At 35.3% G+C, this 23,760-nt stretch overlaps 2 protein-coding genes across 9 annotated transcripts in view; one reads left to right on the top strand and one right to left on the bottom strand.

Annotated features, from left to right (window-relative positions):
• LOC106879896 (threonine synthase-like 1) overlaps nucleotides 1-13,468 on the top strand; it is an 89,534-nt gene extending 76,066 nt beyond the window's left edge. For all 3 annotated transcript variants that reach the window (XM_014929641.2, XM_052966431.1, XM_014929640.2), the window contains exons 7-11: nucleotides 3,740-3,842; nucleotides 4,305-4,470; nucleotides 9,168-9,419; nucleotides 10,781-10,871; nucleotides 12,474-13,468. In XM_014929641.2, the coding sequence (XP_014785127.1) occupies nucleotides 3,740-3,842; nucleotides 4,305-4,470; nucleotides 9,168-9,419; nucleotides 10,781-10,871; nucleotides 12,474-12,811 (950 nt within the window). In that variant the 3' untranslated portion in view covers nucleotides 12,812-13,468. The remainder of the gene's footprint in view (nucleotides 1-3,739; nucleotides 3,843-4,304; nucleotides 4,471-9,167; nucleotides 9,420-10,780; nucleotides 10,872-12,473) is intronic.
• A 1,612-nt stretch (nucleotides 13,469-15,080) lies between these two features.
• LOC106879894 (inositol monophosphatase 1) overlaps nucleotides 15,081-23,760 on the bottom strand; it is a 39,201-nt gene continuing 30,521 nt past the window's right edge. For all 6 annotated transcript variants that reach the window (XM_014929637.2, XM_014929636.2, XM_014929635.2 and 3 more), the window contains 4 exons: nucleotides 22,455-22,563; nucleotides 20,530-20,635; nucleotides 19,132-19,283; nucleotides 15,081-15,493 (listed from right to left, as the gene is read on the bottom strand). In XM_014929637.2, coding sequence (XP_014785123.1) covers nucleotides 15,387-15,493; nucleotides 19,132-19,283; nucleotides 20,530-20,635; nucleotides 22,455-22,563 — 474 coding nt within the window. In that variant the 3' untranslated portion in view covers nucleotides 15,081-15,386. The remainder of the gene's footprint in view (nucleotides 15,494-19,131; nucleotides 19,284-20,529; nucleotides 20,636-22,454; nucleotides 22,564-23,760) is intronic.

Below are 23,760 nucleotides of genomic sequence, written 5' to 3'. Positions count from 1 at the left end.
GTGTGTGTGTGTGTGTGTGTGCGTGTGTGTGTGTGTATATATACACGTTTGTATTTACATATGTGTGTGTGTGTGTGTGTGTGTGTGTGTGTGCGTGTGTGTGTGTGTATATATACACGTTTGTATTTACATATGTGTGCATGCACATATGTGTGTGTCTGTGTTTTTTTTAATTTTTTTTATTTCTCTTCTATTTTCTCTATTGTGCTCTCCTGTTTTGATTTGATTCTAGATTTTCACAGCTAGTTTTTCCTAAAAGGAAAATATTAGTTTGCTATAAATGCATGCATCAATTACTGAATGGATTCTCACATTATTAGTTATCCTAGCCGACTGAGTGTCTGTTGTCAACAAATAACCAAGTAGATAAATTATTGTTCCTCCTGTGGCTTTGTTATGCCTTGAGGCAATGAATTCAAATGTTTCTATTGCAGAGGAGATAGCAGATCAGGAGAACTCAATAGTGATAAATATTAATCCTTTTGATTAATATTTTCAGTTAACTCACCTGAGATTGCCCCTGATTCTATGATAAACTCTGTCTTTTAAAATGTTTCATCCAATCTTCATGTTAATTTAATGTCCCAAATACAAGTTTAACCTTTAGCATTTAAACTAGCCATATCCAACCCAAATATTTTACCTCTTCTATGTTCAAACCAACCAGATTCAACTTCTCACACATGCCTTGCAATGTCATTCTAAAAATAAACAGTCATGTCATTGAAATCTCAAAGCTACAAGATGATATGTGAATAATTCAGAGCAATGTGATTAGATAAGCATCACAACTGACAGAGTAATCAGGGTACTAAAAGGTATAAATGACAGAGTGGTTTGACAAAATTCTTTATTATTTTCAACATTAATTGAAACAAAGGCAGTGTATTTCAACAGAAATACGATACTAAAAGAAAATTAAATTCCTTAGAAATTGACTAGCATTGGACAACTCTTAATTGCTTCCTGCTTAAGCCGTTTCAGTTGTAACACAATCTAAAGAGAGACATTTTTTCTTTGTCTCAGGGGAAGTAATAAAGCTTAGTCTGAGAGAGAGAGAGAAAGAGAGGGAGAATGATGAGTGAGAGAGAGAAAGAGAGGGAGAGTGATGAGTGAAGGAGATCTATGTTTGAGGTGAATGTGATTAATATTGAAGTTGAATCTTGTATAAGTAGAGAAAAAAATTCTTTTGTTATGTGGTTATGAGGAATGACATCATTTGATTATTTGGACTGTTTGCTACATGGCCTGGGAGAAGGTAAATGCATTGAGCATCATAGAAAGAGTTGCGATAAATGCAACAGAAAGCAGAAACCATTATAATTGCAGTGACAGAAGAAGTTTACAGCATAATAATGGGGTTACATTGGATTTATGAATGGGGCTTAACCCTTTAATTCCTCATCATGGTAATCATTTTAACTCTTTTACTTGTTTCAGTCTTTTGACTGTAGCTATGCTGGAGCACCGCCTTTAGTTGAGCAAATCGACCCCAGGACTTCTTCTTTGGAAGCCTAGTACTTATTCTATCGGTCTCTTTTGCCAAACTGCTAAGTTACAAGGACGTAAACACACCAGCATCGGTTGTCAAGCGATGTTGGGGGGACAAACACAGATACACAAACACATACACACAAATACATACACACAAACACATACACACATACATATATATATATATATATATATGGGAGAATATACAAATAATAACAACAGACGAGGACAGGTGGTGTAAATAACAAAAGTATATATATATTATATATATATATATATATATACGACGGGCTTCTTTCAGTTTCCGTCTACCAAATCCACTCACAAGGCTTTGGTCGGCCCGAGGCTATAGTAGAAGACACTTGCCCAAGATGCCACGCAGCAGGACTGAACCCGGAACTATGTGGTTTGTAAGCAAGCTACTTACCACACAGCCGTCCACTTTTCCATATGTTGGATAGAATTTATTGAAGTAGATTTTCTTACAGCTGGGTGCCCTCACCTGTTTCCAAGCAAGATCATATTTCCCCTTAATCGAGGTATGTTTTTTGCAGAATATTGGAAAGTTAATAACTTGGCTATAAAAAATAAAAGAAAACCAGGAAGAAAACTCTTTAACAAAGGTGTCTGAGCTACTGAAAGCAGTTTCGGAATAAAATAAACATGTGTTATGTTCTACATGATGGATGTTTTGGCTATGGTTATTCGATACTAAAGATTAGCCTTCAAATTAATTTCACTATGAGTGTAAGTTCGAATTTTCCAACTTCAATCCAAGTTGAATTAGGTTATTAAGTTATTTCTATATGTCTTTGATCATTGAATGACTGCCCAAAACTTGTTTTACAAGGGTATATATATATCACTGTACAGGGAGGAATCCCTCTCTTAACTCAACCTAGTACTGTTTATTTGATACTGGCATTTGCTTCGGGGATTTGCTCTACTGACCACTCTAGACATGGAGATTGGTGAGTATGTTTTTTAGGGCATCTACACAGAATTTGACTCAGAACTAAGACAGCCAGAACTAATATCACAAAGCATGTGGTCCAACATTCTTAAAGTTCTGTCAGTCCATTGCCTTGGATTGGTAACTTTTCTATTGACTCTAAATGGATAAAAAGCAAAGATGACTTCAGTGAGATTTGATCTCGAAATACCAAGTGTCAGAAGAAAAACTACGAGGTATTCTATACAGTGCTGTAATGACTGCCAATTCAACACCAGATTATTTAAATATTCCACTCATCATCTCCACACACTGTTCCTCAAAGGGCTGTTGGGGTAGAATCCTCAATAAAGTCCTATCAGTTGCAAATGTCATTACACTTTCTGATACATTCCCAAGCATGACCAACTGGGACTATGAATATTATCCAGCCACCTCAGTCTTGGGCTCTCTGTATATTTTCACTATATTTTCTTCAATTATTCCAATTTCAAGTTATGAGTCTAATTCCTGCTTATATATATATTTTCTATGTGTTAGATTTAAATTCTAGGCATTATTTTTTATAAAGAATTTTAGTATTGAAAGTCTCAAGAATGAGCTTATTAAAACCTGGTTAAAGAGAAAATGTAAGGTTAACTCTTCAGAAAATTTAAATTATTATCTCAATAATTTATTTCAGAAATTTAAACACATCTAGGTGTGACTGTGTGGTAAGAAGCTTACTTCCCAACCACATGGTTCTGGGTTCAGTCCCACTGCATGGCACCTTAGGCAAGTGTCTTCTACTATAGCCTTGGGTCAACCAAAGCCTTGTGTGTGGATCTGGTAGACAGAAACTGAAAGAAGCCTGTCATATATGTATATGTTTGTGTCCACCCACCATCGCTTGACAACCTATGTTTGTGTGTTTATGTTCCTGTAACTTAACAGTTTGGCAAAAGAGATCGATAGAATAAGTACTAGGCTTACAAAGAATAAGTCTTGGGTCGAATTGTTCAACTAAAGGTGATGCTCCAGCATGACTGCAGTCAAATGACTGAAACAAGTAAAAGAAAAAAAAAACATATCGAAACAGTCTTTTAAAGATGTCTTTGCAACATCTACATTCCACTTTTATTGAGGAATTTCTCTAATTGGTCAGTAATTATGGTATATTTGTTATTTATCTTCATATTCAGTCAATAAATATGTTCATTACTGTGTTTTAGTGTGATTCTCTAAAATAGAGAAAAATGCTTCTTTACTGTGAGTGGAAATGAAACATATTTTATAAATTATTTCTCATTTCAGAAGTTGATGGAGATTTTGACTTCTGCCAGAAGACAGTAAAGAATATTTTTCAAGACAAAGAATTAAAGGATTTTCTTGAATCAAAATATAATTTATCTCTCAGGTTAGTGTAATGCACATAGATTTTATTTCATTTAGTTTAAACTAGATTAAAGATGGACTTCTTATTCAGACACAAGTTCACAAATTGATTTAAAAATGAAATTAGAATATACAAAGCAGATACTGGAGTATAATGCAGTCCATTTTTTTTTTTCTTGAACCCTTCTCAAAAGCAGAATCATTAGCAAGCTGGACAAAAATGCTTAGAAGCATTTTCACCAGTGCTTACATTCTGAGTTCAAATTCTGCTGGGGTCAACTTTGTCTTTTATCCTTTCAGGGTCAATAAAATAAGTACCAGTTGAAGACTGGGTTCGATGTAATTGACTTATCCCTTTCCCCGAAATTGCTAGCCTTGTCCCAAAATTTGAAATCAGTATAAAGAAAAAGAAAAAAAAACATTTTGTCTATTACTTATTCACAACCAGATGTCATTGGTAAACAATGATTTGTTTCTTTTCCAGTGCAGCCAATTCCATCAACTGGGGAAGGCTTCTACCACAAGTGGTACACCATACTGCAGCTTATTTGAACATGGTTAAAACAGGTGTTATTTGCTTTGGTGATCCTGTTAACATTTGTATTCCAACCGGAAACTTTGGGAATGTGTTGGCAGCATATTACTCTAAGGTAAAAGCATATATAAACATATATACAATAATCATCTAAGTGTCATGCTTAATGTAAATACATCATTGAAAGGTAACAACATCTCTTAATGTACATGCTATGTTTAAAAACTGTATATGTGTATGTATGTATGTCTCTTCTATTTTTTAATAGTTATAAATCTCCCACTGAGGTGGGAGCCAGTTTCTAACAAAGATACAAGGTTCCATCTTTGGGATGTAGTTAACACAGACAAATTCACATTTGAAACTTGAGAAAAGTCTTGCATATGTATGTATGTATGCATGTATGCATGCATGCATGCATGTATTCATTCTTTTCAGCCATACAGCTGCGGTCATGCTGGAACACCACTACGGTCTTTTTGATTTCCTCAGTCTGGGATGTTTCACATCACCACTCCTGTATGTGTCTTTGCCCCAGCTGTTGGCCCATTTAGTGTATAAAGGAGTTTGATTTCACTGCCCTCGTCTGTACCTCATGTTGGGCTGTTGGTTATCCAGTATTGTAGAGAGGAAGATGTCTAGTTCCTTTTTGAAGACATCTACTTCCACTTATGCAGATTTCTTAATTTTTGTGGCAGAGCATTGAAGAGCTGTGGGCCTTTGAACCCTAGACTATTGCAGTACCTGGTCCTGAATTTAGATGGAGTGGATGGTACCATTGGTACAATACAATAGCAGCCAGTTCTGGCATTTGTATAACACTTAAGGCCGAAATTAGGTACTAGCCCCTCTTGAGTTTTCCATATGTATATTATTGCATACCTCTCATGCCTTCGCTCCAGAGAGTAAAGTTGCAGTTTTCTCGGTCTATCCCTGTAGCTCATCCGCTGCACTGTTTCAGTCTTTTTAGTGCAATGGCATTGGACTGCCTCAAGCTCCGCTGTTAGTCTGGTACTATGTGATGACCATAACTGGGAGTTGTAGTCCAGGTGACTGAGAACAAAAGTTTTCCACAGGGTCAACATAGCTTCTTGGTTTCTTGTCTTGAAGGTCCTCAGTATCCATCCTACCAGCTGTCTGCACTTTGCTCCCATCTTGGCAATGTGCATATAAAATGATGCGTCATTGCACATACTGATCCCCAAATCTTTCACTGCCTGTGACTCTGGGATTGTAGTGCCTTTGGGTCCTGTATATGCAGGCTGTAGTACATTCATGAGTTGATAGTGCATTGCTTGAAATTTTCCAGCATCAAACTGTATGCTGTTTATTTTGGCTCACTTATCTATTGAATTCAGGTCTCACTGTAAGCTTGCAACATCATCTTCATTTTTTTATTGCCTGTGATAATTCTGTATCATTAGCATAGCTAGTGACAGTGGCTGTCCGAGTGACCATGAGCATGTCTAAGAGGGCTATTGGGAACAGTAATGGTCCCAGAACAGTTCTCTGGAGGACACCACTTGAGATTTGAGTTTCCTCAGAAAGAGCACCATTGGCTGCAACTACTTAACTTCTGTCTTTAAGGAAGTCATGCAGCCACTCTCCCAGTTTACCAGCAATGCCAAGGTCCCATAGCTTATGACATATCATGCCATGATCTACCTTATCAAATGCTTTTGCAAAGTGAAGGTATACCATGCTGACATTTAAATTGTCAAGCAGCTGTTTCAAAACCTAGTCATAGTGCTGTAGGAGTTATGTAAGGCAGCTTCTTCTTGGACGGAAGCCATGCTGTGTATTGTTTAGTAGGTCATTTTCTTTTAGGAACATTAGCAACTTCTTTCTGATGATTCACTCCATGATTTTACTGATATGTGAAGTCAGAGAGATTGACCTATAGTTTTTGGCCTCTGCTCAGCAGCGTAGTGATAAGTATCGTTTTTAACTTTGTTAAATGACTTGATATCATTGTTTGAAAAAAATATGTATTTTTATACTATTCAATTGATTTTTAATGATAATTTTAGTCGATACCTTTTTTAACACTAAATTAATTAGTAATAAGTGTATCATCTTAGCCTAAACTACGACTTTGATTAGATTAGGGTTGAATTTTTTCCATTAATACTGTTTAATATTTCTTTTTATTTTATGGGATAAATAACTAGTCTTTTTATTTAATTTCTTTGATTATACAATATCATTAATTGTTTTATTATGACTTATATAAACTTTAATCTTTCATTCATAATAAAATTTTCATTCATATTTTTATATCGATTTATTCTCTTCCTTTTCTTTACGCAATATTTTCACGAGACTTCTTTTAAATAAACGTTTTAGTCTAAAATCTTCTAGTTTGAACTATTGCATCGTTTAGATATGTGCTACTTCTATCTTTATTATTTTAACCTAAAACTTCGTTCAAATCATATTTTAAATGAAAAATTCATTAAAGTTGGTTTTATTAAGCTAATGTTTAGAACATAAGTTAACATGAGATTTTGCTGGAAGGTTTTAATTTAGATTATTTTAAGACAAGAAATTTGTATCATAGATCTAGGAGTAGTTTCAAGATGGTTAGTCTCAAAAGGGTTAATCTTGCTAATCGTTTCTCTGAATCACAAAGATTTATTGGGTGCCTGCTTATCTCTTATTTTTGTAACTTAGAATGAGTGAGAAAACATCTTGTCTAGGCACAGGCATGAGTGTGTGGTAAGAAGCTGGCTTCCCCACCACATAGTTTCAGGTTAAATCCCTCTACGTGACACCTTGGTTAAGGGTCTTCTTAAAGAAGCCTATTGTGTATATATGTACACGTGTGTGTGTGTGTGTTAGGATGTCGATTAATTGAAAGTAGTTGTTCTGTCAAAGGATGAATTAAACTCACCAGTACATGCTAAAGAAAGATTCATCTATTCTACAGTGTTGCTGTTTACAGTGGTGAGCTAACCAATCCATGGTTGGTAGATTCAGTTGAATAGGTACCCTGCCTAGTTATAGATAATATGTAGTATCATTAATTGCAGACAAACAGACAAACAGCTAAATTCTCAGCTGGTTGTCTGGTTCAGTTATCTATATTCTTTCTCATTAGAAAGACTCATAAATATTATATCAGCATTTAAAATAACTTGATTCTAAATATATTTTTCTGAAGAAGTTTGTGATTTTTCTAGTTTGTATTTAAAAGTATTTATTTTTATTATTTTCATCTTTGCCAAGTAAAATAATATTTTTAAAGCATAAATACAGTTAGAGCTGTTAAAACTATTAACTATTTAAATAGGTAAATAGTTATTAGTTTTAAAGCAGATATATAAGATAAAGCTGTAGAAACATCTAAGTCAATGTAACTACAGCTTTTTCTATCTTTATCTTTTAGTCAGGAGAGAAAGCAGTGCCCATGATCTGTTACAGGGCCTCCAAGATTGATGGGTGAGAGGAATGTACCTTCAAACCAGGAACGTAGTTTGTAACAGAGGGGACTTTGCTAAAGGCCCTCAAAGTGCTGGTGGTGATGTTAAGCCAGGAGATGGATTACAGTACTTAGTTTCATCTATTCTAATCCTAGTCACTAATCTTGTGGGACTGTGCAATTTGATTTTGTCTCTCCCCTAATCTAGGAAGTCAACAAATAAATGCCAGTGATATTTTGGGATTGACTCTATTGACTTCACTCCTTCCTTGCAGAATATTAAGCATCTTGATCAAAAGATGAATTAATAACCATGATATATTTCATCCATCCATCTTCTCTGCCACTATTCCTGGGAGAATCATGGATGTAGAGTCTGCAAGCACCTTCTCCATAGAGGTCTATCAGAAACAACTGTCATTAGACTTTCCAACTGCATTCCCAAGCACAACCAAATGAAACTATGGATATTATCCAACCATTCCATTCTTGGTCTCCTGCCAGTTGGCTCAACTTGAAAAAATCCATTTTGCAAGTCTTTCCTGTGACATTCTAACCACATGTCCATAGTACTGAAGCTGTGACCTCTCAATGTAGAGAAATAGCAGCTCAACCAGGAGAGAGTATCTGATGTCCATGCTATGCAACCTGTTAAGTAATGTTACTCCAGAGATTCTTCAGAGGAATCCCACTTCAATATGCAAAATATAAAAATGCATTTATCTTTTTTTAATGTATTCTCATCTAAATTTTAATGCTTTTTTATTATTCGTCCACCAAATATTCACATATTTAATGTCTATGTTTTCTGAATTGATTTATTTTCTTATTTATTTAATTTATATTTTCCACATTAATTTATGTTTATTATATTTGACTGCTTGCCATATTCCTCATATTTAATTCATATATTTGCAATCTTTAATTTATGTAAGGTGGCAAGCTGGTGGAATTGTTAGCACTCCAGACAAAATGCTTGGCAGCATTTCATCCGTCTTTATGTTCTCTCTACTTTGCCTTTCATCCTTTCATGGTTGATAGAATAAGTATCAGTTGAACACTGGAGTTGATGCAATCAACTTCCTCCCTCCCCCAAAGTTGCTGGTCTTGTGCTAAAATTTGAAGCCAATATTTAATTTATGTTTTCTTTATTGAATGCATACATTTTTTTTCAGAATTTGTTTAGTTTATTTATGTGTTTACTGTATTTAATTTATTTTTTCTGTATTTAATATGTTCATCATATTCAATTATTCTTACTATACTTAATTTATGTTTTCTGTATCTAGTTTAAATATTTCCCATAATTATTTTAATTTGTTTCCCATACGTAATTTATATGTAAGTATGAATATTTTAGATTGTAAAATACTTTCTTTTATTCCACCCAGAAAATGGGTATTCCTTTTCAGAAAATCATTTGTGCAAACAATGAAAATAACATTATTACTGATTTCATGAAGACTGGCTGTTATTTCTTGCATGGACGTAGCTTATTACATACCATCTCTCCCTCTATTGATATTCTAATACCATCGAATCTTGAAAGATATCTTTACCATATCTCCGGCAACTCAACTCACCTTGTGAAACAGTATAATAAATCTTTAAAAGATCATGGCTGTTTTCAAGTTAATAATCAAGTAAGTTAAAGCATTTGTTTCAAACATTGCTAATATATCTTCTGTTCGATTGTTGAAAAACCTCATTAAATTCTACACCTTGCATAAATCATTTTCCTTGTTAATGTTATTCATTACTTTTTTTTTTCTTTCACCTCATGTATCCATCCAAACAATGTGTTCATCACGTACTGTATCATTATAATTTTTTATAACAATGGAGTCTGGTGCTGCCTCTGATTTTATCAGTTTCTGTCAAACCATATGACATCAGGACAGTATTCAAGAGTAATACAACACTTTGCAAATATCGCCTTCGAGTAAAACTACCAATAGAAGAGAATACGACCAAAGACTGCGTGTACTCCATCCCATGCAGCTATGGTAGGTTATACAAAGGCGAAACATGCCACCCCCCTCAAAATAAGGGTAGACAAACATCGCAAAGCTGTGACATGAGGAGATATTGATAAATCGGGTATAGCTGATCATGTATGGGAAAATGGAGACCACCTCCCCCTGTGGGATAAAGTTAAAATAATAGACAGAGAACACCACTGGAAAATACAAAAACTAAAAGAAGCAGCACATATGCTAGGACACAACAACCTCCTAAGCAGACCGAATGCAGATATGAGTAGCACATGGGAGCCGGCATTAAGGAAGGATAGGAAAATATTAGATTTATAAGCCCTAAAATTCACTCCATAATTGCCCACGGGTATATGGCATAGTGGTTAAAAGTGCGGGCTACTAACCCCAAGATTCCGAGTTTGATTCCAGGCAGTGACCTGAATAATAATAATAACAATAGCATCAAAAAATACCTTAGAAATGAGAACCCAGGTTTGAAATTTCCCCAAGACACCTGATGACGACAAAACATTGTGTTAACAATAAACAAAATGAGGACAACGTAAATAATGTAGCAAACAATCTTGACAGAGTATGTTTGGCTTGGCTAAGTATAGGTGTAGTATGTTTGTTGTGGAAAAAAGATTTTCACAATTCCATGTCCCACTAAAAAAAAACAGAAAGGATGTTGGATCTCATGCTCTGCCACAATTTTACTAGGTCCCACTGGTGGGGCATATGCCCATGTTGGGAATCATTGCTCTAGGGTTTACTAAAATAGCTATCAGCAAACTGTTGGGATCAATGCAATGACTATATGCCCTTCTAATATAAGTCTCATACATCTGTAAAAAGAAATATTTATGGAGATAATTATTTCATTATTTTTAAACATTTTCACCAGGCTATTTTTGTGGGGCTCCTTCTTTCATCACATATTATTGACAATGGGGTTTCCTTCCTCCAAACCCATTTCTTAAAAATCATTATCAGTCACTTTTTATTTATGCTTTTTTTCATATTTGTAGATTTTGAATAGAATTCGGTCTGACATGTATGCTGATTGGTGCTCAGAAGAAGATTGCTTGGATGCCATTCTGACAACATATAAAACATCTGGTAAATGACAATCATAAACTAATTTTTCTAAACTTTAGTACTATCATTTCTCAAGTCTTGAAAGCTTTTAGTTTTATCATATTAGATGAAAAGTTGCAATGGCTTTGTTCATATCCCTTTACTTGCACTATGGTTATCCAGTATAAGGCATTGAAAAACTCACGAAAAACTGACAGAGGAATGGTTAAAAAAAACTCAGAAAGATTCAACCAAAGTAACACAAATTATCTGTAAATTGATCGGTTGTAGCAATGGTTGTTTTGCCGCAGCCAAACCCTGATCAAACAAACCTAGGGTTAAACATATTCAAGTAAAGAACATCCTGTATTTATCAGGTATAATACACTGCAGATTACATTATCTGTGCTCTTTTAATATGGCAATCTGTGGTTTGATGGAAATATTACTGTTATTTTTAGCAGTCCTTGTGTCACCACAGAGGGGCTCCTTCATTAGGCTTGATTCATAGTTTGCTAGTTTGTTACAGATATGGGAGTCTCTCATGTGAGACTGATGACCTTGAGTGAAATCATTGATTAAATACATTAAATTGAAAATGCAGTGTGACTGCTGTGCAGTGAATAACTCCTATTATTATTGGGTGGCTAAATCTGTTTCTGTTCAGCTGTGCTTACCATTTCTAGTAACTGAGATGCTACTTCTGCTGCTTACCAATTTTAGTAACACTGTTAGAATAAAGTAAATTCAGTTTTGTGCTACTTGACTTTTTTTAATTCCTGGAGAATAGGAAAAGTTAATATATTAGAAGGACACTATATTTTGCTAAATGCTGAGTCTTAAAGAATTGTAGTGGAGAGAAACGTCCTTAACCAGCCAGGGGTAAGCATATATCTCCTCTACAGCAAGACACCTATTCCTAGCTTTCTATCATATGCTTGCCTCTCAACAACTGGCATAAACCATTTCCCTCAGTAATACACCCTACTCAATCAAGGGTTTTTTTATTGTAAGCAACATGACAACCTCACTAGTGCCAGTGACACAAAGACTACCTAGTACACTCTGTAAAGTTGTTGGCATCAGGAAGGACACCTAGCTATAGAAACCATGCCAGAATAGATATTGGAGTATGATGTAGTTCTCTGACTTGTTGGATCCTGACAAATTTATTACAACATGGAATATAGATGTTAATTGATGATGAAGATAATGATGAATGAATCATGCATCAAAATATTTTCATTAAGCTTCGTATATAGTCAATAGGAGATGAGGAAAAAATAAGTAAATTCATTTTGTTGTAGGATACCAGTATGATTTTGCCACTAGGTTAACCTAGTTTTTGTGTAAATTAAGTTCAAGTCCTGGCTCTTGTGTCAGTTATAGTGTTTGGTAAAGCAAAGACTTGCAGACAGCTGAATACCAGAACATCAAAGTAATAAATCTAGCTCTACTACCTTTGAACTACTGACCCTGCTAAACTCTCTCTCTCTCTCTCTCTCTCCTCCTCTTTCTCGCTAGTTTTGTATCATAAGTTATTAAATTTAATAATACATTTAAGATTTATTTAATGAACAGTAGTTACAAATTATGATGTGAAAAGTTAGATAAAAGTATTTTGTACTTTTTTTTTCTTTTCAGGATATCTTCTTGATACTCACACAGCAGTAGCGAAGGTTGTTGCTGACCGATACCAAAAGTCCACCAATAGTAAAGAGCCGATGATTATTGCTTCAACAGCCCATTATATGAAATCTGGTGACACAATACTGCCCACTATTCTTCAAGATCGCCAACACTTTAAAGAACTGCCATTAACAGACATGATAGAAATATTTAAGGAATTACAACCCAGCCCTAAGCCTCATTCAAAAGTCTGCGAAATGATTAAAAAATCCCAAGTCCACTATACAGTATGTAAAGCCTGTGAAAATACTATAAAGAATGAATTACTCAAATTTGTAGCATCACTATCCTGATAATACATCATTGTTGCCAAGAGGTAATTTTGTTATAGTTTTATTCTCAAACTTCAGTGATGTTTACCTATTAACTTGAGTACTAATCATCACTGTTAATCATAATGTAATTCTTTGATACTGCAAAGGCAGTTGACAGTGTAACATTCAGAGTCCTGTCATTATTAATATCAAATTATTTAAGCTGATAGAACTACATCTCCTCTAGAGTCACTGCGAACATCAGTTACTCCTGATCAACATTCTTAACAATTCCTGTAATATAATTCTGTAAATTATTTGTTTTTGTTTGTTGCTACTGTAAATACCAGTTCTTGCCAATTGTCATGCTAAACAGTGGTTTCTGTTGACATGATAAATACCCTTTCTTGCCAGCTGACATGGGAACATCAGTTGTTTCCTGTGGGACTACAAGTGTTTCAAATGCCATCACTAATATTTAGAGAGTTTACTTTTGTAAATTCATCTAAATGCAAGCTGTGAGATGTTGCAGGTAAAAGTTCACACTGTAATTAAGTGTCTTAACTCATACAGGACTGTTTTTTTTTTCTTTTTGGTGAATTTCTCTTCATTTGGTTCAATGAAAGGAAAAAAGGAAGTGGAAAAATCTAAGAAAATCATGTTCAATCTGAGTAAATAAAGTTCTCATTTCACTGATTTAGTATATTTCTTTTACATGGCTGTGTGGTAAGACGTTTGCTTTCTAAGCACATTGGGTTCAGTTCTACTACATGGCACCTTGGGCAAGTGCCTTCTGCTATAGCCCCAGGCCAACCAAAGCCTTGTGAGTGGATTTGATAGAGAGAAATTAAAAGATGCCAGTCATGTATGTGTGCCTTGACATCATGTGATAGTTGTGAGTGTAACTGTCATACAAGCAGTGTTATTTACAATACTCTGCAAGAGCATGTCTAGTGAGGAGAAATATTACTTTGCTTAGAAACAGGTGTGGTTTGGCTACAAGAAGGGCATCCAGCCATAGAAAGATCTGCCTCAAATAAGCTCTATTTGACCCATGCAAGCATGGAAAAGTGAATGTTAAATGATGATGATTGCTGCTTGTTGAAGCAATTATTTTTACTGTTGGCTGTCCCTCATAATGTTGATTATCCAAATGTAAAATAATGAGTCAAGTAAGGTAAGCAGAGATGTATTTTCTGATGGAATAACATTTTAAAGTGTTAACTTTATGTATTTTGTACAGTACTTCATTTCAAATGGATTTATTTCTTTAGGAGCTATATTTGTTATGTCTTTGTATGAGTGTTCAGGCATGAACATGTATTTGACTCAAGCTTTCAATTCTCTTCTCCACTACATCATGGTCCACATACAAATACTTGCCATAGCATATGTACATAATAAATATGGTGCTGAATGATGACCAGATATCAGACTAGGTCAAACTAATGTTTTACAAATCATTGATGAGGTTAATAATCATAAAAGTTGTTCCATCAAAGTTAATAACTCAGCTCTGATTATAAACATTTCATATTTTGAGCTGTGTACTTTACTGAAAGATACAGTACTGATGATTCTATGATTAGTAAATGAACAAAATGTTTCTAGTGTCGTGAAATGAATGCTGCTGCCTCTGCCAACATCACCATCATTGCTGTTATTATTATTTTAACATCTGCTCTAAAGCAATGAGCTGGCAGAAACATTGCAACATCAGAATGAATGTTTTATAGTTTCTTCCAGCTCATTATGTTCTGAGTTCATGTCTCACTAGGGTTGGTAAAATTTGCCTTTCATCCATTTTAGAGTCAATAAAATAAAGTACCAGTTGAATACTTGGGTTGATGGTATTGACCCCTTCCCCCAAATTTCAAACCTTGTGTTTCCCCTAGAAACAGTTATAACATCTGTTTATCTTCTTTGGCATGGGTTAGATGGATCTACTGTTTAGTCATTTGCCTCTTGCCACAGTTCTTTGTTATCTCATCAATAAGATGTAGACACAGATCCTGAGATAGGACCTTGTAACTTCTTGTCTTCCTTCAATCAAAGTACTTTATATTATCAGCACTTTTTCACACCGTATTCATCATCTGTTGACATAATGTGTATCTTTTCTGTTGTTGTCTCAGTTTATTTGCACTCTACTTTTCATGCTAAAACAGATACAGTAGCTTGGTATAGTCTTCTACCTGGCTGACAACTGTCAAACCATCCAACCAATATCAGCATGGAAGGCGGATGTTAAACAATGATGATGATGATGATGATGAAAATAGCGAAACAATTTGAATAATGACACAAGTTTGATTGAAGATGAAACATAGATTTAATTTTGAAAATCAGTTATAGATCATTGGTAGATTTTGTTTTAGTGAATCATGACAAAATTAAAAGCAAGAGATGTTTGCTAAAATAATTACTGAACTCTGCACTCATTAATTCTTTTCAGAACTATTCACATCTTTCTATTTTGACCAGAAGAAGCCATCAGAGGATCACTATCAACTCTACTGAAACTTAATGGCTAATGGCAGTAAGGTCTAGCCTTCACAACATCAACAACAAAGAGCAGAGTAACTGTAATGTGTCCCTATTCATTTTACTGTTGTTAGTCTCTTTCAAATCCAGGATCTTCCAACACAGCAGACATCTTTAATGCTAGTGGCATACTTGCTGCTGCTAAAACCTTTCGGCTCATTACATCAAATTTATCACCTGAAAAAAAAAAATTAAATATTGCATCAGATCAGATTAGATTTGTGTGTGTGCGTATGTGTGTGCATGTGTATATATATATACAAGGAGATGCTGAAAAGTTCCTGGCTTTGGTTAAAAGAAAGTACAGGAGGCTCAGTTAATTATGATTTTACTCAACATACTTCTTTCTCAGATTCACACACTTATTGCAGTGGTCCTTCAATTTTTCTAAAACCTGTAAAAGAACTCGGAAAGTCAGGCCTCCGAGTTCCAATACCCTTAAAGCCAGGAACTTTAAAGCACCCTGCTTTTATTTATATATATATGTGTATGTATATATATATATATATATATATATATATATATCATCATTGTTCATCGTTTAACGTCCGCTTTCCATGCTAGCATGGGTTGGATGATTTGACTGAGGACTGGTGAAACCGGATGGCTACACCAGGCTCCAATCTGATTTGGCAGAATTTCTACAGCTGGATGCCCTTCCTAATGCCAACCACTCCGAGAGTGTAGTGGGTGCTTTTACGTGTCACCCGCACGACGGCCAGTCATGCGGTACTGGCAACGGCCACACTTAAAATGGTGTATTTTATGTGCCACCCGCACAAGAGCCAGTCCAGGGGCACTGGCAACAATCTTGCTCGAAAATCCTACGAAGGCCAGTCAGGCAGTACTGGCAATGGCCACGGAGGCAGCTAGTTAGCAGAGTTTCACCAAAAAAGGAAAACAATAAATGTCATTAAATATAACTGAAGGTGTTAGAACACTGACACTGCTAGAAAGAAGAGCTGAAGGGTTCTGTTGCTGCTGTGAACACATAAAATTATATACATACATGCTGGCAGCAACTGTATATACAGAGAGAGTCCAACCCATGCCAACATGGATGTTAAAAGATGATGATTAAATTTACCAATCTACCATCTGAAAAGAAAAACATTGATAATGCATCTAGAAGTATCACAGGCAGATTAACAGAGAAATTAAATTCTATTTGTGCCCAGGATCAATAAGCGTAACTGCACACAGGAAATAGATTTTATCAAATGTCCATTAAGATCCCTACAGGTAGTTGATAACTTCTGTTGTTAAGGTGGCCTAATTAGCAGTGGAGGAGGATGTTCTGAAAGTATAGTTGCCAGCAGAACAGGCTAGAGAAAGTTCAGATAGCTTTTACCACCATTAATAACAAAAGGTTTCGCTCTCAGAATGAAAGGTAAATTGTATGATGCTTGTGTATAAACAACAATGATAGTGAGACATGTGTCCTGAATTGTGACAACTAGAAAGAAATGAAGCTAACATATTCCATTGGGCGTGAAACACAAGTGTGCATGAATGACAAAATATTAATGTGTTGAAAGAAAAATTGGATATAAGAAGAATGAGATATGATGTTAACGATGGTATATCATCATAGTTTAACATCTACCTTCTATGCTGGCTTGGGTTGGAAGTTCAACAGAATTCAATGTGCCAAAGGACTACATCAAGCTCCAATGTTTAATATGACATGGTTTCTACAGTTGGATGTCCTTCCTAATGTTAACCACTTTACAGAGTGCATCAGGTGCTTTTTTTCAAGGCACCAGCACTAGTGAGGTCACCAAGTAACACACAAGACCCTCACAATTGAATGGGGATGTAGCATTGAGCAAGATAATAATATGCCAGGTGTTGAGAGGCTAAAATATGATGGAGGGATAGGGACAAGTGTTGAGTTGTATAGGAGATACATGATTACCCCAGTGAGAAAGTGAGATGATGAAGTGCACACCCTCAATGCAGTGCTCCAAATTAGTAATAATGATGCAGCAGACAGGAAAAGGACAAGAGAGAGGCAGGTATAGTGCATGAGGAGGGTGAGGTATCTATGGTGATGAAAGAGGAATATATATATTATATAAGGCAGTGCTGGTGCCACATTAAAAGTATCCAGTCCACACTGTCACATGGCTGGCATTTGGAAGGGCATCTAGCTGTAAAAATCATGCCAAAACTAACCTCACCTATGCTAGTGCCACATAAAAAGCAGTGAGTCCACTCTGCAGAGTGGTTGGTGTTAGGAAAGGCATCCAGCTGTAAAATCCCTGCCAAAATAGACACAGTAGCTTTAGGTAGTTTTTCTACCTGGCTGGCTCCTATCAAGTGTCCTACCTATGCATGCATGGAAGATGGATGTTAAACGATGATGATGAATATGATATATATATATATATATATATATATATATATATATATACATGTTTATGAATTTGTGTTGCAAGATTCTTGATGTGAAACCATGTGTTGAAACAGATATTGTTGTATTTAAGGATGGTCTGTTTTTTTTGTTAAATAAACACAGACACTATATATTTGTTCTTCACTCATTTATTACAATTCTTATTATAACTCATGTCCATTGTCCAGAAATCTTGCTCCACTTAGTCCATTCTGTTCTTTTATGATGTGTATCCTTATATGCCTTAGCTCCCCCCCCCATTGCTGCTGCTGCTACCCTTACCCCAGCTTTTGGTACTATTCCTGTATCTCTGTGTTTGTGTATATTTGCCCACGTTGCTACCATCATGTTGTCGCTGTTGATGTGGTCATTGTTGGTTGCGTTGTTGATATTGTTGCGACTGTTTGTGAAGTTATTGTGTGTTTGTGTGTGTATATGGGTAAAGGTAGCAGCAGCGGCAACATAGGAGGGGACGGGGCTGAGGGGAGGGTCCACATAGTTACTAAGAACAACGACACACTCACACAAATTCAGACGCAAACGCATGCACATATAAGGATACATATCATAGAAGAACAGAATGGACTAAGTGGAGCAAGAGCATACACGTGGACAGAAAGTGTTGCTGAAGAGGTCACAGATGTGTGACAAAAGATTTCCAAACAATGGACATGAGTTAGAATAAGAACAGTTATAAACAAGTGAAGAACAAATATATAGTGGGTGCGTTTATTTGGCAAAAAAAAAATGACCACCCCGAAATAGAACAATACATATATATATATATATATATATATATGATAGATCGCTGACCACTACATATATATATTTTTTCTCCTTATTTCTTTCTGTGTTCCTTTCAGTCGAAGAATGTAGCTCGAAACGTTAAAGACTTTCTCTATTCCTGAGCGTTAAACTAATACATCCATTTGTTGTTTACGCCACCTGTCCTCGTCTGTTGTTGTTTTTTTCGTAAATTCTCCCATATTCTTTTACTCTTTTACTTGTTTCAGTCTTTTGACTGTGGCCATGCTGGAGCACCGCCTTTAGTCGAGCAAATCGACCCCAGGACTTATTCTTTAGAAGCCTGGTACTTATTCTATCTGTCTCTTTTGCCGAACCGCTAAGTTACGGGGACATAAACACACCAGCATCAGTTGTCAAGCGATGTTGCGGGGGACAAACACAGACACACAAACACATACACACATACATATATATACGACGGGCTTCTTTCAGTTTCCGTCTACCAAATCCACTCACAAGGCTTTGGTCGGCCCGAGGCTATAGTAGAAGACACTTGCCCAAGATGCCACACAGTGGGACTGAACCTGGGACCATGTGGTTGGTAAGCAAGCTACTTACCACACAGCCACTCCTATATATATATATACAGAGAGAGAGAGTATTTACTTACCAGAAGGATCTATTACAACTCCTCCTGCTTCTCTCACAATAACAGCCCCAGCAGCAATGTCCCAACAGTGGATGCCATGTTCTGCATATCCATCTCCTTCTCCTTGAGCAACATTACACATATTTAGTGCAGCAGAACCATATGCTCTCAAGCTTTAGAAAAAGAAAAAACAAAGCAGAATACAGTACTCACAGAAAAATTGTTAAGAATTTCTCAGAATCAAATATACATTAGAGAATTTATTAACAAGTTGCAGATGATATGAACAAGTTTTTAATGTCTGATATACAATCCAGGACTTAAAGCAGAATGGTTTTACAATATATTATACAACATCATATTACATCCCCCCCCACAGAAATATATCTCACCATATTGCATTACAATTTGCAACACTCTACCTCACTGCCATATATCCTAGTATAAAAATTCCATATGACCATACTATCATAAGCTGGTGCATATTAATCATTTCACTCACATGTATTATAACACAGCCAGAAAAAGTAAAAAATCTACCTCATTGTTACATCATTAGTGTTTGTATATATACATTTGAGTAGTATAGATTGCATGAACATTGTATGATATATATAAATGCTTTTAATTTTTGCAAAGCTTAAAACATTGCAAGTTATAAGAAATAATACAAGTTGAGTTGTATATCTTATAGCTTGCATTTTTTAGCTTTAAAATTAAGCACACACACACACACACACACACACACACATAGTTTGCATGAAACATTGTCTGATATATAAATGCATTTAATTTTTTTTTCCATAAACCAGAACAACAGAGGTTATAAGAAATAATACAGGTCATTGGTATTACCTTGTCTTTCAGTAATCCAGGATTAGGACCCCTTCTTCAAGAAATCTTTGGAGAAAAAAAGTGTTATGAGTTGACTCCAAAGATTTCCTGAAGGGGTTTTAATCCAATTATTAAAATACTAAGTAATACCACTGACCTGTACTATTTGTTATAACTTCTATTGTTTTGATTGTGAGACAAATTTTGTTCTTAAAGCTATCCCATTTTTTTTGCTTCTGGAAACATTTTCCTGTATACTAGGCCAAGTTGCACATGGGATGAAAAATTCCTAGTAACAATAGCCTGCATTTTAAAAATTATTTTTATAAGTTAATGAGGAGCAGTACTTCATAACTTTGCAGATTTTCTCAGATCAGTAAGATTAATGTACTTAATGTACAGCTTGAATACCTGTAGTTTAATGTTTGCAGGTAGAAGCATGAGCAGAAAACCAGAAATTTGCAGTTCGAGAGAAAAAAGTGCTTCTTGCAGGTTCTGGGGAGTGAGAGACAGTAAGGATACAGTTAAACAAAAACTAATTTCATATGGAATATCATTGTTAAACTAAAGTAAAATAAGTCTTACCCATGACTTGCTTTGTTTAGATTGAAGAGGTTCCTAAACTTGATAGCCATCTTGTCTGGTTCTCTATTAGAGCCAAATTCCATAATAAACATGGCTGACTCTATCTCTAAATAAGACAGAAAGAAAATTCAACACATTTATATAATATAACTATCAAATTCCGCCAAGGTCCACTTTGCCCTTTCATCCTCTTGGGATCAATAAAATAAGTACCAATTGAGCACTGGGGTCGTTGTAATCTGATGGGTCAGAGGACTGTACCAATCTACTTTTTACAATCTAGCATGTGTTGGATGTGACTTCTTAAGGCAGTATTCTTCCTGGCACCAGTTCTTGTTTTCAAATAAGATACTTTATTCTAATGGTCTTTACAGGTGGAACTGCCAAGTGAAGTGTTTTGTTTATGGGATCATAAACAAATACCACCATTGTCCAAGTGGTGTTAATGAGGACTAAAATACATGTGCATTCACTCACTCACACATAATGATAGGCTTCTTCCATACAGTTTCTATTGACCAAATTTCACTCAATGGTGTTTTGTAATACCATGCTGACACAAGAATGGCTGGAAATTTGCATAGAAAAAGAATAGTTGTTTGAATCAACCCCACTATATAAAGGGAATTTACATTATTGAATTCAGTTAAAATTAACCTTGACAAATAATATAAAACATTCAGTTTGGTCTTTACCATTTCTGCCATTCTTTGGCTTTTGTGCTTATGGTAATAAGGAAGATGACTGTAGAGGCATTGACTAGGATGGTTAACCATCACTACAATACTGAAAAAAGAGACAGTGACCATAGTAGTAACCAAAATAGAATTAGTCCTATATTACAAGAAATCATAATGACACCCCTATAAACATATAATCCTACTTAAAAATTGTAGTTAAGGATTAAATAGACTAAGTTATAAGTCCTAGATAAATTGACACCTTTGAATTAAACAAGAATTTCAGACAGGATGTATAACAATTGTTTATTGCACAGATGTCCTATTAAACAAGTCCTACAAATGTCATTTGACATGAATTTTGTTTTCCTCATCCCTCATTGCAAGGAATTAAAAGCAAGTCAAGAGTTTAGCACATTAGCAGCTTGTCTTCACTCTGCACTCACTGCTTTCCTCTAACAAAATCATCATTGTTTAACAGCCGCTTTCCATGCCAGCATGGGCCGGCCATTTTGTCAGGGGCTGGCCAGGTAGAAGACTGCACCAGACTTCTGTGTCTGTTTTGGCATGGTTTTTATGGTTGGATGCCCTTTCTAACACCAGCCACCCTGCAAGGTGGACTGGATGCTATGATGAAAAAGTCATAAACATATAAGTGTAAAATAAGTTTCTCATCACACATATTCTAAAAGAATTTACTGATTTCTATCTTGGGTACACAGTTAAAAATTATTTTATGAGGGGGAGAAGGTATAGTTGATTTAACCAAACTCAGTACCTGACTGATACTTATTTTATTGACTAAAAAAAAAATGAAGATAAAAAGTTGGCCCCAGTGAATTTAACCTAAAAATATATAAGGATTGTAACCAAATATCCCAAAACTATTTGTCTGACATTCAACTGTTTCTGCCAATTCATTGCCCTTTAAGGAAGAATTTATAGATTCCTAACACAGGTACAAGGTCACACATTTTGAGGGAGGGAAGAGCCAATTATAACAACCCCGGTCCTTGATTGGTATCTGTTTTATTGACCTCCATTTTTATAAGGATGAAAAAGTTAAATTGACTCTCGTGGAATTCAAAATCAAACATAGGTCACAACTAAATACAGCAAAGCAGTTTGGTCAACATTCTACACTTGATCAACTCATTGACCAACACCCTATTCTTTCTGCCAATTTTTTGCTCTTTTAAGAAGGAATATATTAAAAACAAAATAGTCAGTATAACCATTCAATACCTTCTAAACCAGTCACTGATATCTTTTTGTCATTACAAAATGCACCATGTCCTTTTCTTGCTTTAAAAAATACATCTGTGATTGGGTTATACACAATTCCAATTACTGGCTGAAAAAAATAAAATGTTTTTAAAAAATAAACGTTTAAATATACATATTGAGTATTTTCTTTACATTTATTTTTCAAAATATTTGTCTTAGTTTTAGTTCCTCTTGTTCCCTAATGAGTAATGTTTTCATTGTTTATGTTGACATTGATGGAATAAAGCCTGTTCTGCTGTTGTCAAGTGCCTAAATTATCTTATAAGAATAAAATAGAAGAAACAAATTACAGTATTTTATTGGTGTTGCAGTGCTTAGATCCCATTGGTAAAGAAGCCTTCATCATGTTAGTCAAAAAAGTCATCAACAGCAAATATGACATCATCACTGCAACACTTTCCCCAGCAAAATGTTTTTTTCATGTTAAGGAACAAATGATAGTCAGATGTGGCAAAATCCAGAGAATAGAGAGGGTGACCAACCAGTTCAAAGCCACAGTCATGTACAGCAGCCATTGAAACCAAGGACTTGTGTGCTGGAGCATTATCCTAATTATCATTTTCCGGGCGGCTTTGTAAGTACCACCCTACCACCAGAATGTAATTATTTGATTGGGGGAAAGTATTGTACATCTTTGAGGTAGTAAATTCTGAAAAATTTAATAGTTCTTGATCATACTTCACTCAATGAAACATTTGCAGACAGCTGTTATTGAACAATATTCAAATACATAATAATTATTAAGACTAATCTTACATAATGCTATATGAATATGAACCCAGCAACTTAAAATTGATTTGTTGTGATCTACTAGTGTTATATATATAACAGGCAAAAGTGTAGCTGTGTGGTAAGAAGCTTGCTTCCCACCCACATGGTTCTGGGTTCAGTCCCACTGTGTGACACCTTCGACAAGTGTCTTCTACTATAGCCTCAAGCTGATCAAAGCCTTGTGAAGGAATTTGATAGATGGAAACTGAAAGAAGCCCATCATATATTTGTATACATATATTTTTGTGTGTGTGTGTTGTCATGACTGTGTTGGTCCTCCACCACCGCTTGACAACTAGTGTCGACATGTTTACATTCCCCTAACTTATAGGTTCAGCAGAGAGCCTGATAGAAGATGTATCAGGCTTAACAAAAAATAAGTACTGGGGTCGATTCATTTGAGTAAAAATACTTCAAGGCAGTGCCCCAGCATGGCCACAGTCTAATGACAGTCAAAGTAAAAGATTATATATATATATATATATATATATAT

Source organism: Octopus bimaculoides, chromosome 3 (genome assembly GCF_001194135.2).
Source record: "Octopus bimaculoides isolate UCB-OBI-ISO-001 chromosome 3, ASM119413v2, whole genome shotgun sequence".
NCBI lineage: Eukaryota > Metazoa > Mollusca > Cephalopoda > Octopoda > Octopodidae > Octopus > Octopus bimaculoides.
The sequence above is the reverse complement of the archived record's forward strand: the minus strand, read 5'-3'. Positions and strand labels throughout refer to the sequence as shown.